Source organism: Balaenoptera physalus (assembly GCF_965194825.1).
Source record: "Balaenoptera physalus genome assembly, chromosome: 11".
Taxonomy (NCBI): domain Eukaryota; kingdom Metazoa; phylum Chordata; class Mammalia; order Artiodactyla; family Balaenopteridae; genus Balaenoptera; species Balaenoptera physalus.
In genome coordinates this window covers 32,970,020-32,985,868 of record NC_138896.1, presented here as the reverse complement: position 1 = coordinate 32,985,868, position 15,849 = coordinate 32,970,020, and the positions used below count along the sequence as shown (strand labels likewise).

Below are 15,849 nucleotides of genomic sequence, written 5' to 3'. Positions count from 1 at the left end.
AGGAGAAACATGCTGAGACACATAGTAATCAAATTGACAAAAATTGAAGACACAGAAAAATTATTGAAAGCAACAAGGGAAAAACACCAAATAACATACAAGGGAACTCCCATAAGGTTAACAGCTGATTTCTCAGCAGAAACTCTACAAGCCAGAAGGGAGTGGCACGATATATTTAAAGTGATGAAAGGGAATAACTTACAACCAAGATTACTCTGCCTGGCAAGGATCTCATTCAGATTTGACGGAGAAATTAAAAGCTTTACAGACAAGCAAAAGCTGAGAGAATTCAGCACCACCAAACCAGCTCTACAACAAATGCTAAAGTAACTTCTCTAAGTGGGAAACACAAGAGAAGAAAAGGACCTACAAACACAAACCCATAACAATTAAGAAAATGGTCATAGGAACATATATATCAATAATTACCTTAAACGTGAATGGATTAAATGCTCCAACCAAAAGACACAGGCTTGCTGAATGGATACAAAAACAAGACCCATATATATGCTGTCTATAAGAGACCCACTTCAGACCTAGGGACACATACAGACTGAAAGTGAGGGGATGGAAAGAGATATTCCATGCAAATGGAAATCAAAAGAAAGCTGGAGTAGCAATACTCATATCAGATAAAATAGACTTTAAAATAAAGAATGTTACAAGAGACAAGGAAGGACACTACATAACGATCAAGGGATCAGTCCAAGAAGAAGATATAACAATTATAAATATATACGCACCCAACATAGGAGCACCTCAATACATAAGGCAACTGCTAACAGCTATAAAAGAGGAAATTGACAGTAACACAATAATAGCGGGGGAATTTAATACCTCACTTACACCAATGGACAGATCATCCAGACAGAAAATTAATAAGGAAACACAAGCTTTAAATGACACAATAGACCATTTAGATTTAATTGATATTTATAGGACATTCCATCCAAAAACAGCAGATTACACTTTCTTCTCAAGTGTGCACGGAACATTCTCCAGGATAGATCACATCTTGGGTCACAAATCAAGCCTCAGTAAATTTAAGAAAATTGAAATCATATCAAGCATCTTTTCTGACCACAACGCTATGAGATTAGAAATGAATTACAGGGAAGAAAATGTAAAAAACACAAACACATGGAGGCTAAACAATACGTTACTAAATAACCAAGAGATCACTGAGGAAATCAAAGAGGAAATCAAAAAATACCTAGAGACAAATGACAATGAAAACATGACAATCCAAAACCTATGGGATGCAGCAAAAGCAGTTCTAAGAGGGAAGTTTATAGCTATACAAGCCTACCTCAAGAAACAAGAAAAATCTCAAGTAAACAATCTAACCTTACACCTAAACAAACTAGAGAAAGAAGAACAAACAAAACCCAAAGTTAATGGAAAGAAATCATAAAGATCAGAGCAGAAATAAATGAAACAGAAACAAGGAAAACAATAGCAAAGATCAATAAAACTAAAAGTTGGTTCTTTGAGAAGATAAACAAAATTAATAAACCATTAGCCAGACTCATCAAGAAAAAGAGGGAGAGGACTCAAATCAATAAAATTAGAAATGGAAAAGGAGAAGTTACAACAGACACCGTAGAAATACAAAGCATCCTAAGAGACTACTACAAGCAGCTCTATGCCAATAAAATGGACAACCTGGAAGAAATGGACAAATTCTTAGAAAGGTATAACCTTCCAAGACTGAACCAGGAAGAAATAGAAAATATGAACAGACCAATCACAAGTAATGAAATTGAAACTGTGATTAAAAATCTTCCAACAAACAAAAGTCCAGGACCAGATGGCTTCACAGGTGAATTCTATCAAACATTTATAGAAGTGCTAACACCCATCCTTCTCAAACTCTTCCCAAAAATTGCAGAGGAAGGAACACTCCCAAACTCATTCTATGAGGCCACCATCACCCTGATACCAAAACCAGAAAAAGATACTACAAAAAAAAAAGAAAATTACAGACCAATATCACTGATGAATATAGATGCAAAAATCCTCAACAAAATATTAGCAAACAGAATCCAACAACACATTAAAAGGATCATACACCATGATCAAGTGGGATTTATCCCAGGGATGCAAGGATTCTTCAATATACGCAAATCAATCAATGTGATACTCCATATTAACAAACTAAAGAATAAAAACCATATGATCATCTCAATAGATGCAGAAAAAGCTTTTGACAAAATTCAACACCCATTTATGATAAAAACTCTCCAGAAAGTGGGCATAGAGGGAACCTACCTCAACATAATAAAGGCCATATATGACAAACCCACAGCAAACATCATTCTCAATGGTGAAAAACTGAAAGCATTTCCTCTAAGATCAGGAACGAGACAAGGATGTCCACTCTCACCGCTATTATTCAACATAGTTTTGGAAGTCCTAGCCACGGCAATCAGAGAAGAAAAAGAAATAAAAGGAATACAAATTGGAAAAGAACAAGTAAAACTCACTGTTTGCAGATGACATGATACTATACATAGAGAATCCTAAAAATGCCACCAGAAAACTACTAGAGCTAATCAATGAATTTGGTAAAGTTGCAGGATACAAAATTAATGCACAGAAATCTCTTGCATTCCTATACACTAATGATGAAAAATCTGAAAGAGAAATTAAGGAAACACTCCCATTTACCATTGCAACAAAAAGAATAAAATACCTAGGAATAAACCTACCTAGGGAAACAAAAGACCTGTATGCAGAAAGCTATAAGACACTGATGAAAGAAATTAAAGATGATACCAACAGAGGGAGAGATATACCATGTTCTTGGATTGGAAGAATCAATATTATGAAAATGACTATACTACCCAAAGCAATCTACAGATTCAGTGCAATCCCTATCAAACTACCAATGGCATGTTTTACGGAACTAGAACAAAAAATCTTAAAATTTGTATGGAGACACAAAAGACCCCGAATAGCCAAAGCAGTCTTGAGGGAAAACAACGGAGCTGGAGGAATCAGACTCCCTGACTTCAGACTATACTACAAAGCTACAGTAATCAAGACAATATGGTACTGGCACAAAAACAGAAACATAGATCAATGGAACGAGATGGAAAGCCCAGAGATAAACCCACACACCTATGGTCAACTAATCTATGACAAAGGAGGCAATGATATACAATGGAGAAAAGACAGTCTCTTCAATAAGTGGTGCTGGGAAAACTGGATAGCTACATTTAAAAGAATGAAATTAGAACACTCCCTAACACCATACACAAAAATAAACTCAGAATGGATTCGAGACCTAAATGTAAGACCAGACACTATAAAACTCTTAGAGGAAAACATAGGAAGAACACTCTTTGACATAAATCACAGCAAGATCTTTTTTGATCCACCTCCTAGAGTAATGGAAATAAAAACAAAAATAAACAAATGGGACCTAATGAAACTTCCAAGCTTTTGCACAGCAAAGGAAACCATAAACAAGACAAAAAGACAACCCTCAGAATGGGAGAAAATATTTGCAAACGAATCAACGGACAAAGGATTAATCTCCAAAATGTATAAACAGCTCATGCAGCTCAATATTAAAGAAACAAACAACCCAATCCAAAAATGGGCAGAAGAACTAAATAGACATTTCTCCAAAGAAGACATACAGATGGCCAAGAAGCACATGAAAAGCTGCTCAACATCACTAATTATTAGAGAAATGCAAATCAAAACTACAATGAAGTATCACTTCACACCAGTTAGAATGGGCATCATCAGAAAATCTACAAACAACAAATGTTGGAGAGGGTGTGGAGAAAAGGGAACCCTCTTGCACTGTTGGTGGGAATGTAAATTGACATAGCCACTGTGGAGAACAGTATGGAGGTTCCTTAAAAAACTAAAAATAGAATTACCATATGATCCAGCAATCCCACCACTGAGCATATACCCAGAGTAAACCATAATTCAAAAGGACACATGCACCCCAGTGTTCATTGCAGCACTATTTACACTAGCCTGGTCATGGAAGCAACCTAAATGCCCATCGACAGATGAATGGATAAAGAAGAAGTGGTACATATATACAACGGAATATTACTCAACCATAAAAAGGAATGAAATTGGGTCATTTCTAGAGACGTGGATGGATCTAGAGACTGTCATACAGAGTGAAGTAAGTCAGAAAGAGAAAAACAAATATCGTATATTAATGCATATATGTGGAACCTAGAAAAATGGTACAGATGAACTGGTTTGCAGGGCAGAAATAGAGACACAGGTGTAGAGAACAAACGTATGGACACCAAGGGGGGAAAGTGGCAGGGGTGTAGGGTGGTGGTGTGCTGAATTGGGAGATTGGGATTGACATGTATACACTAATATGTATAAAACAGATAACTAATAAGAACCTTCAGTATAAAAAAAAAGTAAAATTCAAAAATACAAAGAAAAGTGAGGCATATTTATACAGACTGACTTAGAAAGATATATGATCAAAGGAACAAGAAAGGTATACAGACTGACTTAGAAAGATATATGATCAAAGGAACAAGAAAGGTACACACCTCTTTCATTATGGACATAGAGTTTTTAAAAATGCTTTAAATAGAATTTAAATACCATAAAATGCACCCTTTAAAGTGTACAATTCAGTGGTTTAATTACACAACATTTCCATCACCTTAAGAAGAAATCCCGTACCCCTGACATCGAGGTTTTTACAGTCTTTTGCTAAAACCAGTCATGCTGCACTGGATATTCTTATACACATATCATTTCACACGTGTGCAAGAATATCTGCGGGACGAGTACCTGGAAATATTTGCTAGGTGAAATGATTTGTGCACTTAAAACTTTGAAAGCGACTGCTAAATTGCCCTCTCCAGAGGTTACATGAGTTTACACTCTCACTACCAGGGTATAAAAGTCCCTATTTCCCATTTCCTGACTAGCATAGTCCTTAACCAAACTTTTTTATCTTTGCCAATCTGACAAATAATAGTATCTCATTGTAACTTTAATTTCATTTCTCTTATTCTAAGTGAGAGTGATTACTTTTACATGTTTAGGAGCTACTTGTCTTTCCTTTTTTTATGAACTGATTTTTCATACCCTTTGATTTTCTGCAGGGTAGCTGACTTTTTAAAAATAGGAGTTCGTTATGTATTAAGGAGAAAAGCTGTTTGTGATATGAATTGAAAGTATTTTCCTGACGTATGTTTTTTGGAGGTTTTTTTAGTCTTTGACTTTATTCATGTTTTTTTTTTCTTTTATCATGCAGAATTTTAAAATGTTTTGTCATCAAATTTGGCAATCTTCTTTTATGACTTCTGCGTCTTGTGACATACTTAGCCTTTCCCTATTCCAAGATTATAAAAACAAAATTCTCCCATATGTTATTCTAGTACTTTAAGCTCTCCTCCTCCCTCCCATTTAACTCTTAGATCCACCTGGAATTTATTTTTGTGTAAGATGTGAGGTATGCATCCACCTTCTTTTCTCTAGAAGGCTAACATCTTTCCCCCACTGATTTGAAATGTCACTTTCATAGTGCCTCTTGACTAAGAATAGTAAGAGCAATTTTAAATATTAGCTTTAACTTTTTGAGAGTGGTAGTCAGGTGTCTGGGGCAGTGATTTCTGATCGCTTGGGGGTGCCTATGAGGATTCTGTAAGAACTGCAATCCCCTTCTCTTCCCTGACAAATTCTACTGCTGTAAACTGCTATTACTTAGGGGATGTGTCTTGCTCAAGTGTGCTGAACCAAGAAGTAGTTTTTAACCCCTTAGAGGAGGGACTTATCTTTCATACAGCCTTACAGGTTTCACCTGTGGCCAGAGGCCCATCTAGTGAATCCAGGGTTGTTACTTTAATGAGAAAAGAGCCTCAACAGGAGTCCAGAAGTAATGGGAGAATGTTTTCAAAAAAAACTAAGCTCTTCACTTTTGAGTCAGTTTCTGATCCTCAGGTTGTCTTCCCACTTTAGAATCATAGTCAATTTCTACAGTTTTACTTTGGTAGATTTGCTTTGGTGGGCCGTGTGTCCTCCTGGGAAAGGACTACTGGCTCGGGCTGTAATATGACTGTGTTTTGGCACCATGTAGAGCTGAGCATGTAGGGATAAGAGTCATCTCTTCTAATTTGAAACTGTTTATAGTCAGAAAAGAGTGCGGCCCTTTAAAAAGTAGAATTCTCGGGGTACCCATGACTATAAAGGCTCGTAGAGTTCTACCCAAGGGGGCCTGGAGGAGGAGGTCTGTCTGTTAGGACTGATGCCCCTGAGTAGGACGGATGTCCCCAAGGAGCGTTTCGTCAAGCGTTTGAGCAGCCTGCTTGGTTTGCTGGGGGTGATGTGCAATGGCTTTTAATTTCATCCAATATTATAAAATTGTTCTTTTATTTGGGCTACTCAAAGAGTAGCTTGTCACTTTGAACTTTGGGGTAACAAATGTTCTCTGTGCTTGAAAGTCCCAGTGGCAGTGACACCTCGGAGGAGTGACTGGTGCTGCCTTCCTCTCTCAGTGCATGTTAACCCTTGGGCATCTCATCCACTGGAGGAGCTGGGTACAGGTGTAAAGTAGTGAGGGAAGCTGGGAGAGGCATGAAAGTGTTCTGCTTTGGTGTAAGCTATTTTTCACGTATGTTTTTATTAATTAGTTTGTTCCAGAGACTGTTAGACACTTAAAAAAAATAAATTTACAAAGGATACAGTGGCGCTCCATTTAAATGGTCATGTTGAAGTAAAGAAATAATATCCACTTTATAGGCTTAATTATACATCATATTTGGCTAATTTAGTCCATGTGATTGTGATGTCTGGGAGACAAGCCCAGGATACGGTAATGAGCAACAGCTAGTGCAGTTCTACATATTAAATATCATGATTTAAGGGAAGATCTTCACACTGATTTCTACATATCTACTTAATGATAGTTTTCCTGTTTCTCTTTCCTGTCCCTTTTCACTGCTCAAAAGTCGTATTAGTAGAGTCGTCCTAGCATGCCCCTGAGCACCTGGACATCTGAGTGCTAGATGCAGATTTCACTTAGCCTGCTGTGCCTTTCACAGTCTTGGCCATAGATGTTACCTTTTGATAAGATTTCCCCGCTCTGACCTCCTCCTGTCTCACCCGTCATCTCTCCTCTCCACTGATGATCCACTCAAATGGATTGCAATCGTCCGGATCATTCAGCAGCTGAACCAATTCTCCCATCAACGGGAAGGTCCCACATGGGGGGATACTTACCCCTTCCAGACCCTTCCTGAGGAGAGCAAGTTTCCTTCCATGTGGCAGGAGTACATTTTATATTTGTTTGGCCTTGTGACTGATAGGATGGGAAGCTGAGGGGAAGTGGAGAGGAGATGGCAGTTTTAACTGAGAAAAAAAGCTTAGTAGAAACTCTGCCTCTGCCTTCTTCGGGCGTGTCCCTCTTCTGGGCATCTCTTCAGGATTTCATTCCTCCGTCCAACTGCCGTTCACAACTGCCCTTTCCAACGGCTCCAGAACTCTTGGCCTTGGCATTCCGTGATGTAAATTATTCCACGCATGGCTCGAAATGGGTGCGAAGCAGTGTTGCCAGGTGTCGAATCACTAGTGTAAGTTTCCTGGATCTCGGGGGAGGGAGGAGAAAGAAAGGGGGAGAACTGCTCTTGGAATTTATACAGTTGTTATTGTTTCAGCCAGAGCACAGTGATTGCGCTGGTTAAGCTGGATGCTATCGATGGCTGGGGAGAGAGGGAGATTTGGGCTTGGAGCTGGGGTGAATTTGGGGTTGAGGGTTTCTACTTTAAAGATTCCAGTGTTGGGATGCAGATTGTTTGGAACTGAACAGTTGGCGTTACTGCTGCAGAGGGAGGAACTTGGGACCTTCAGGGCAGAGCCTGTCGCAGTACTGTCTGGGGCGATGGTGCCTCTTCTGTCTCAAAAAGTAGGGACAACTGACTTTTCTGTTTTCCTAAAGATGGCCAAAATATGGCTAGAAATCCAGATTGCTCACCAGGTTTGGAAATATCCAGTCACAAAATTCAAAGACCTCTGTATGCATGAGATTTTTTTCTAAAACAAAAATACGACTTCTCCTCTTGTTCACTGTGTACATTTTGAGGAAGTTACTGTTCATGGTTTACCGCCCCTTTGAGGAATCTGTGTGTGAGTGGTTGCTGCCAACTATCCTTGATTTGTCTAGATTGCTTTTTGACTTGTACGTTAAGGATTTGTGTTCAATAAAAACAATTTAAATTGAACACTTCATCTCTTGAATGACCACAAAAATTTAAAAATCATATTCATAATAAGCAATTAGAGGGAAAACTCACATGAATTAATTATTTGTCTAGGAAAGTATAAGGTATATTTTTGTGTTGCATTGATGCTACTGGCTTTAATCTGCTTTGCTGAAACAGTGCTTTCTTATTCCTTTTCTTTATAGTTGTCATGGATGATGATGATGACTCGTGTCTCCTTGATCTTATTGGGTAAGATGCTCATTCCAAAATAAGGGTAAATCAAATGTGTGAGGTTTGCTGTACTAAAACAACCTAATAAGCATATTAAAACCAAGTGGGTTTTTTAAATAAAGATTAAATAATCATCATAGATATAGTAGGGAGACAAAGTGACATGGATTAACATAGGGGTCATAATTAGATAATCCTTTATTAAATTTATTTTATAAAAAATCCTAGGAGGCAGAAATGAGTGATAATAGGAAATGGAACATCAAAATGAAACAAAACAAAACCAACAAAAAAACTACTAATAGTTTTAAAACAGGGAGAGGATTTTACTCAAACTAATACATCATTTTCTTTTTCCCCTGTAAAAATGAACCCTAAATATAAGTAATGTATTTATTTGCTGTTTTCTCTTTTTGGCTGTTGTTTTCTAGAGACCCACAGGCATTGAACTATTTTCTACATGGACCTAGTAATAAATCGGTAAGTAATACTCAGACCATCATAGGCATACGTTTTGTTTCTTCTTTAGAGTCAAAGTGATCACTTTTTTGAATTTGTACTTTTGCAGAGCAATGAGGACTTGACTAATGCAGGATATTCTGCAGCCAATTCAAATTCAATTTTCGCCAACTCTAGTGTGAGTATTGGAAACTGAATGCGATGATCAGATGTTTCATTCTCATTGATGCCTAGTGAATTGAAGCTTTGATTGACTTTGTATCATGATGGGAATCCCTACTTTGTCTTTTGTAATTGACACAAGAGGAAAATCTATTGAATTTTGTTGACATTTTCTACTTTTAACTTAGTCTATTAAGATTTTTACTTTGCCATTTTCCTAAGCTTTCAACTTTCTTTCTAAAATGCCTCAGAAACGTTATAGCCTGAGAAACTTATATTAGGGTCTTTTGAATGTTGTTACATAAGCTTTAAAAAAAATCATTCTGTATTGTGGTTACTTTCTAATCATTTTCATCTTAAACAAGGAGAAAGATCATAGTAGCTGACACCTATTGAGCGTTCAGTATGTTCTTGGCACTAAGAGCTTAACATATATTAACCTCGTTAACCCTTACAATAATTCCGTGAAGTAGGTTCTATTATTATCCATATTTAAAGATGAGAGAACTAAAGGTTGGTATTTACCCAGTGTTACACAGCCAGGAGTCGCAAGCCAGGAATCGAACCCAGGCCACCAGGTTCCAGGGCACAGATTCTTAAGCTCTAGGAACATCTAGACAAGAAATCTGCCTGGAAACTATATCCGGATTGCTGTGTTTAAGCCTATGTTACTTTAATCTTTTCAACTGCTTTGTTCTACCGTGGATGGTAGTCCAGAGTCCGACCACCCAAGTTTGAATCCTTGCTCTGCCACTTACTAGCTTTATAACCTTGCATCTATCACTAAATCTCTAAGACTCAGTTTCCTTATTTGTGAATCCAGGAGAATGATAAATCTACCTCATAGGGTGGTTAAGATGAATGGACTAGTCCATGGAAATCAGTTGGTACAGTGCTCAGTTAATGTCAACTGATCGTCATCATCAGGGTCTTTATTTTCTTCATCCATAAAATGGAATAGTATTCAGAAAGTCCTTGGGAATGCACAATTCTTTAAAGTATTTGAGTATGTGTAAAGTATGTCAGATCATAACATGCAAGACTCCTCCACATGCTAGGGGTGGCTTTAAAGTCACAACACTGATTTCCTGTAAAGCTTATGAATCACTAGCAATTCTGAAATTCATGTTGAGTGGGCAATAACTGCATGTGATGCCATTAAACCCGTAAAGTAGATATTGAGCCTGTTTCCCAACACTAATGATTTTTACTTACCAGCTCTCCCACTTCCACGTAAGTATTAATTCTAACTCTTCAGGCCGCTTCATTCAGGGTGTATTTATTGTAAACCTGAGTTGCATCATGTCAGTAAAACATTTTAAAAGCTTTTAAAAATATGGAATTTTAAACCTATGGTCTGTTAATTTGTGCATTGTAAAAACATTAAACTGTGTACCACCACTCAGGAGATAATCCACTGTTGCCTTGATATTTCTCTGCAAAAGCAAACAAACCTCCTTGCTTTCAGTTGCTTTTTCCCACTTCCTTTCAAATGACTGTTCAAGTCCTAAGGTGGTGTCCATCTAACTGAGGCCACATTAGTCTCGTTTCAACTGTTGATTGGGTGTCAAGTGAACTAGTCTTGGCTTTTCTACCTGGGTCTTCCCATCATCTAGCCCCCAACACACCTTATTAGCCTAGGGCTGAGAATCTCTACAGTTTTGAAAGTTGGACTATTCATTCTTTTTTTTTTTTTTTTTTTTTGGCTGCGCCATGCAGCTTATGGATCTTAGTTCCCCAACCAGGGATTGAACCCAGGCCCTGGCAGCTAAAGCGCCAAGTTCTAACCACTGGACCCCCAAGGAATTCCCTGGACTGTTTTCTTTTTTTTTTTTTTAATTTTTATTTATTTATTACTTTTGGCTGCGTTGGGTCTTCGTTGCTGCGCACGGGCTTTCTCTAGTTGTGGCAAGTGGGGGCTACTCTTCGTTGCGGTGCACGGGCTTCTCATTGCAGTGGCTTCTCTTTTCGTGGAGCATGAGCTCTAGGTGTGTGGGCTTCAGTAGTTGTGGCGCGTGGGCTCAGTAGTTGTGGCGTACGGGCTCAGTTGCTCCACGGCATGTGAGATCTTCCCAGACCAGGGATCAAACTTGTGTCCCCTGCATTGGCAGGCAGATTCTTAACCACTGCACCACCAGGGAAGTCCTGGACTGTTTATACTTGATTGATCTATTTTTAATTTTTTTCTTCATCTTTTTAAAATTTTTAATTGTGTTAAAAATATATATAACAACAAATTTAGCATCTTAACCATTTTAAGTGTACAGTTCAGTAGTGTTAAGGATATTCACATTGTCTTCACCTTACGTTAAATAACTATTGATTCCATTTTTTTTTTCTTTTATAATTTTGACATATCCCATGATAAACTGCTGGCCAGCAGCGTGTCTCTTATTTATCAGTGACTGTGTTCCATTCCCTTCATTTGCCTGTGTTGTTGTCTCTAGTTGGAATGCCCAGTCCTTGAGGACTCGTTATGGACAGACACAAACGCACAAGTGCGCGCTTGACAAATGTTGACCAACTTTTACTCTTGAATAGGACATTGAAATGGTTTTTAAAACATCATAATAAGCTGATAACTTCTAAGAAATCAAATAACTATTCACTCATTTCATATGGGAAGCTTGTTTTTATCCAGGCCGATTTTGCCTGGAGTGGGGCAGGTTAGAACTAGGGGAGTTCCGAGAAACCTTAAAAGTCAAGGCTGGATCTGGGATACCTTCTGGACCTCTAGTAGAACCACACTCGGAACTCTCAAAACTCACATCTACTCCTGTGGTACAAAAAACTAGACACCACTGTGTCCTGGATACGCACATACCCTAGGCTGAGTCCCACTCAAGCTTTGGACTTGGGAGCAATCCTGAAAAAATTAAGCCATGCCACTATCTAAAAAATAAAGCTAAACTCCAGGTAGTCATGAGTATATTGGCATTATTGATCTGTTTCCTATAAAATAATTGATCAGAGCAGTGAATGTATATACTTACAAAAACAACATTAAACATCATTACTAAGGAAATCAAGTATCAGAATAAGGTGAGCAGTTTGGAGAGTTGTGCCTGAAAAGCAGACTGTTATGCTTTATTCATATTCAAAAGTGAGATTAGTTTTTTGTTTAAGAATCTCTTTCCAAGGTTAGATATGCCATGTAACATCCTGCTTATTTTTTTAGAATGCTGATCCTAAGTCATCCCTCAAAGCTGTAAGCAGCCAGCTTGGAGAAGGGCCCAGTGATGGACTGCCACTTTCAAGTAGCCTTCAGTTTCTTGAAGATGAACTTGAGTCTTCTCCTCTTCCTGATCTCAGTGAGGACCAACCTTTCGACATTCTTCAGAAATCCTTGCAGGAGGCCAATATCACTGAACAGACATTGGCAGAAGAGGCATATCTGGACGCCAGTATAGGTTCAAGCCAACAGTTTGCACAAGCTCAGCTTCATCCCTCTTCATCAGCATCCTTTACTCAGGCTTCTAATATTTCTAATTACTCAGGTCAGACGCTGCAGCCTATAGGGGTGACTCATGTGCCTGTTGGCACATCGTTTGCAAGCAATACAGTGGGTGTGCACCATGGCTTTATGCACCACGTGGGGATCAGTGTGCCCAGCCAGCATTTGTCTAATAGCAGTCAGATTAGTGGTTCTGGTCAAATACAGTTAATTGGGTCATTTGGTAATCAACCTTCCATGATGACTATTAATAACTTAGATGGATCTCAAATCATACTAAAGGGTAGTGGGCAACAAGCCCCATCAAATGTGAGTGGAGGGCTTCTGGTTCACAGACAGACTCCTAATGGCAACTCCTTGTTTGGGAACTCCAGTTCCAGTCCAGTAGCACAGCCTGTTACCGTTCCGTTTAATAGCACAAATTTCCAAACATCTTTACCTGTGCATAACATCATCATACAAAGGGGTCTTGCACCAAATTCAAATAAAGTCCCAATCAATATCCAGCCAAAGCCTATCCAGATGGGTCAGCAAAACACATACAATGTGAACAATTTGGGAATACAGCAGCACCATGTTCAGCCAGGGATCTCGTTCGCCTCTGCAAGCTCACCCCAGGGCTCAGTGGTTGGTCCGCACATGTCGGTGAACATTGTAAACCAACAGAACACAAGGAAGCCAGTCACCTCGCAGGCCGTGAGCAGCGCTGGGGGCAGTATCGTTATTCATTCTCCCATGGGCCAGCCTCACACACCCCAGAGTCAGTTCCTCATACCTACAAGCCTTTCCGTCAGTTCCAACTCGGTACACCACGTCCAGACCATAAATGGGCAACTTCTTCAGACTCAACCCTCTCAGCTCATTTCTGGCCAAGTGACCTCAGAGCATGTCATGTTGAACAGAAACTCTTCCAACATGCTCAGGACCAACCAACCATATTCTGGACAGATGCTGAACAACCAGAATACCGCCGTCCAGTTAGTGTCTGGGCAGACGTTCGCCGCCTCTGGAAGTCCAGTGATAGTCAATCATGCCTCTTCTCAGATCGTTGGTGGGCAGATGCCCTTGCAGCAGGCATCACCAACCGTCTTGCACCTGTCCCCTGGGCAGAGCAGCGTCTCCCAAGGAAGACCTGGCTTCGCCACCATGCCCTCGGTGACAAGCATGTCAGGACCTAGTCGGTTCCCTGTTGTCAGCTCATCCAGCACTGCCCATCCTAGTCTTGGGGCTGCGGTTCAGTCTGGTGCATCAGGATCAAACTTTACGGGAGATCAGCTGACCCAGCCAAACAGGACTCCAGTACCGGTCAGTGTGTCCCATCGTCTTCCAGTTCCTTCTTCCAAATCTACTAGCACCTTCAGTAACACACCTGGAGCAGGAAGCCAGCAACAGTTCTTCTGTCAGGTAATATTAAAAAACAAATGATAATATCAGACAAATGTTTGGATGATTACGGAATGGAAGAGTGGAATGAGTATCTGATAGAATATAATTTTCATCCTAGGCTCCCAATTTATTATCTTAAGATGTTCAATTTACGATTGATTGCCTTTTTTCTTCTTAACTAAAATGTTTTATCCAGGATAATGTTGTGGTTTAGAGTGGAGACTCAGGGGTTTGAATCTAAGCTTAATGACGTGGAGCAAGTCTTACCTTAACTAACCTCTCTAGAGGTTAAGTTTTTTCATCAGTAAAGTGGACATAATAATACTACCATCCCATGGAATTATTGGGAGAATTAAATGAGATAATCTATATAAAGCACTTAGCATAGTCCCTGGCAAATGGCAAATACTTAATAAGAGCCAATATTAAGACATATACTTGATGGAATGTATTATAGGCATTTAAAAGGAAAGCTTGTTTTGGATGGACTGGGTAGAGAAGTCACGGCTGTTTCTTGGGTGCCAACTGGAAAGGCTCAGGGACCCAGTGAGACTCAGCAGTGGGTAACTGGCCTGCACAGAGGGATGCATATGGAGGGAGGGATCCAGGGCAATGGATTTGACCAAGTACCTGAGCCTACTCTTACCAGAGCATTGTGCCGGTAAATGACTGTGGGCAATCTGTAAAACCATGTAAGGATTATGTTTCTGAAAAGCATTTCAAAGGGTCATCAGCTTTGGTCCTTCACCCCATCTGCCGATCTTTGAACTCCTCTGGCTTTTGGTTCTCACTCATTCTTAGCATGTTCTGTAGTTCCAGCTCCATTCCACTCCCCCACCAACCCCCCGCCGGTGGTCTACCCTCCTTACTCCTCCATTTTCCCTGCCTTTCTTCTCCACATTTAGAAGAATTCAAAAACTTCTCTCTACCATGTATATCAATATTTTTAAAACTGTATACCTTTGACTTAGTAATTCCACCTAGAATCCTAAGGAAACAAAGATTATTTATGATCAAGGCTGTTCATTGTATTACTTTTGGTGTCAAAGGTGTGTGTGTGTCTTTGTGTTTTGAAATAATGTCAGGCTTATAGAAAAGTTAAAGTTTCAAGACTAGTGTAAAGAATTCTCATATACCCTTCCCCAAGATTCCCCAGATGTTAACTTTTTACCCCATTTGTTTTATCCTTCTCTCTCTCTTTCACACACACACACATACACACACAAACACACACACACACACACACACACACACACATAGTTTTGAGAGTAAATTGCAGGCATGATGCCTCTTGACTCCTACATACTTCAGACTTCAGTGTGTATCTCTCTTTTTTTTTTTTTTTTTTTTTTCAGTGTGTATCTCTTAAGAACAGGGACATTCCACTACATAACCACAGTACAGTCATCAAAACCAAGAAAAACAGCATTATTACAATATTATCATCTAATCTACAGACCTTATTCTGATTTAGTCCATTTTCCCAATAATGTCCCTTACAGCAAGAGAGAATACATTATATTTTGTTTTGTTTTTATGGTCTAGGATCCAACCCAGGATCACTGCCTAATTCTGTTGTCATGTCTTTAAATCGGAAACAGGTTTTTTCTTTCTTTCTTTCTTTTTTTTAATTTTTGGCCACACCGCGCGGCATGCAGGCTCTTATTTCCCCAACCAGGGATTGAACCCGCGCCCCCTGCGGTGGAAGCGTGGAGTCTTAACCACTGGACCGCCAGGGAAGTCCTGGAAACAGTTTCTTCATCTTGCTGTCTTTCATGACCTTGATTTTTTTTAATTAATTTATTTATTTTTGGCTGTGTTGGGTCTTCGTTGCTGCGCGCGGGCTTTCTCTAGTTGCGGCAAGTGGGGGGCTACTCTTTGTTGCGGTGCGCAGGCTTCTCATTACGGTGGCTTCTCTTGCTGTGGAGCACGGGCTCTAGGCGTGTGGGC

General features: G+C 39.5%; 1 protein-coding gene across 6 annotated transcripts in view; it reads left to right on the top strand.

Moving 5' to 3' along the window:
• Nucleotides 1-15,849, top strand: part of BICRAL (BICRA like chromatin remodeling complex associated protein) — a 110,939-nt gene that overhangs the window by 63,714 nt on the left and 31,376 nt on the right. For 5 of the 6 annotated variants that reach the window (XM_082414629.1, XM_082414628.1, XM_082414632.1 and 2 more), the window contains 4 exons: nt 8,411-8,456; nt 8,870-8,918; nt 9,007-9,075; nt 12,238-13,917. In XM_082414629.1, coding sequence (XP_082270755.1) covers nt 8,416-8,456; nt 8,870-8,918; nt 9,007-9,075; nt 12,238-13,917 — 1,839 coding nt within the window. In that variant the 5' untranslated portion in view covers nt 8,411-8,415. Of the gene's footprint in view, nt 1-3,465; nt 7,578-8,410; nt 8,457-8,869; nt 8,919-9,006; nt 9,076-12,237; nt 13,918-15,849 lie in introns of those variants that run through there. The other variant, XM_082414633.1, reaches the window with a different exon arrangement.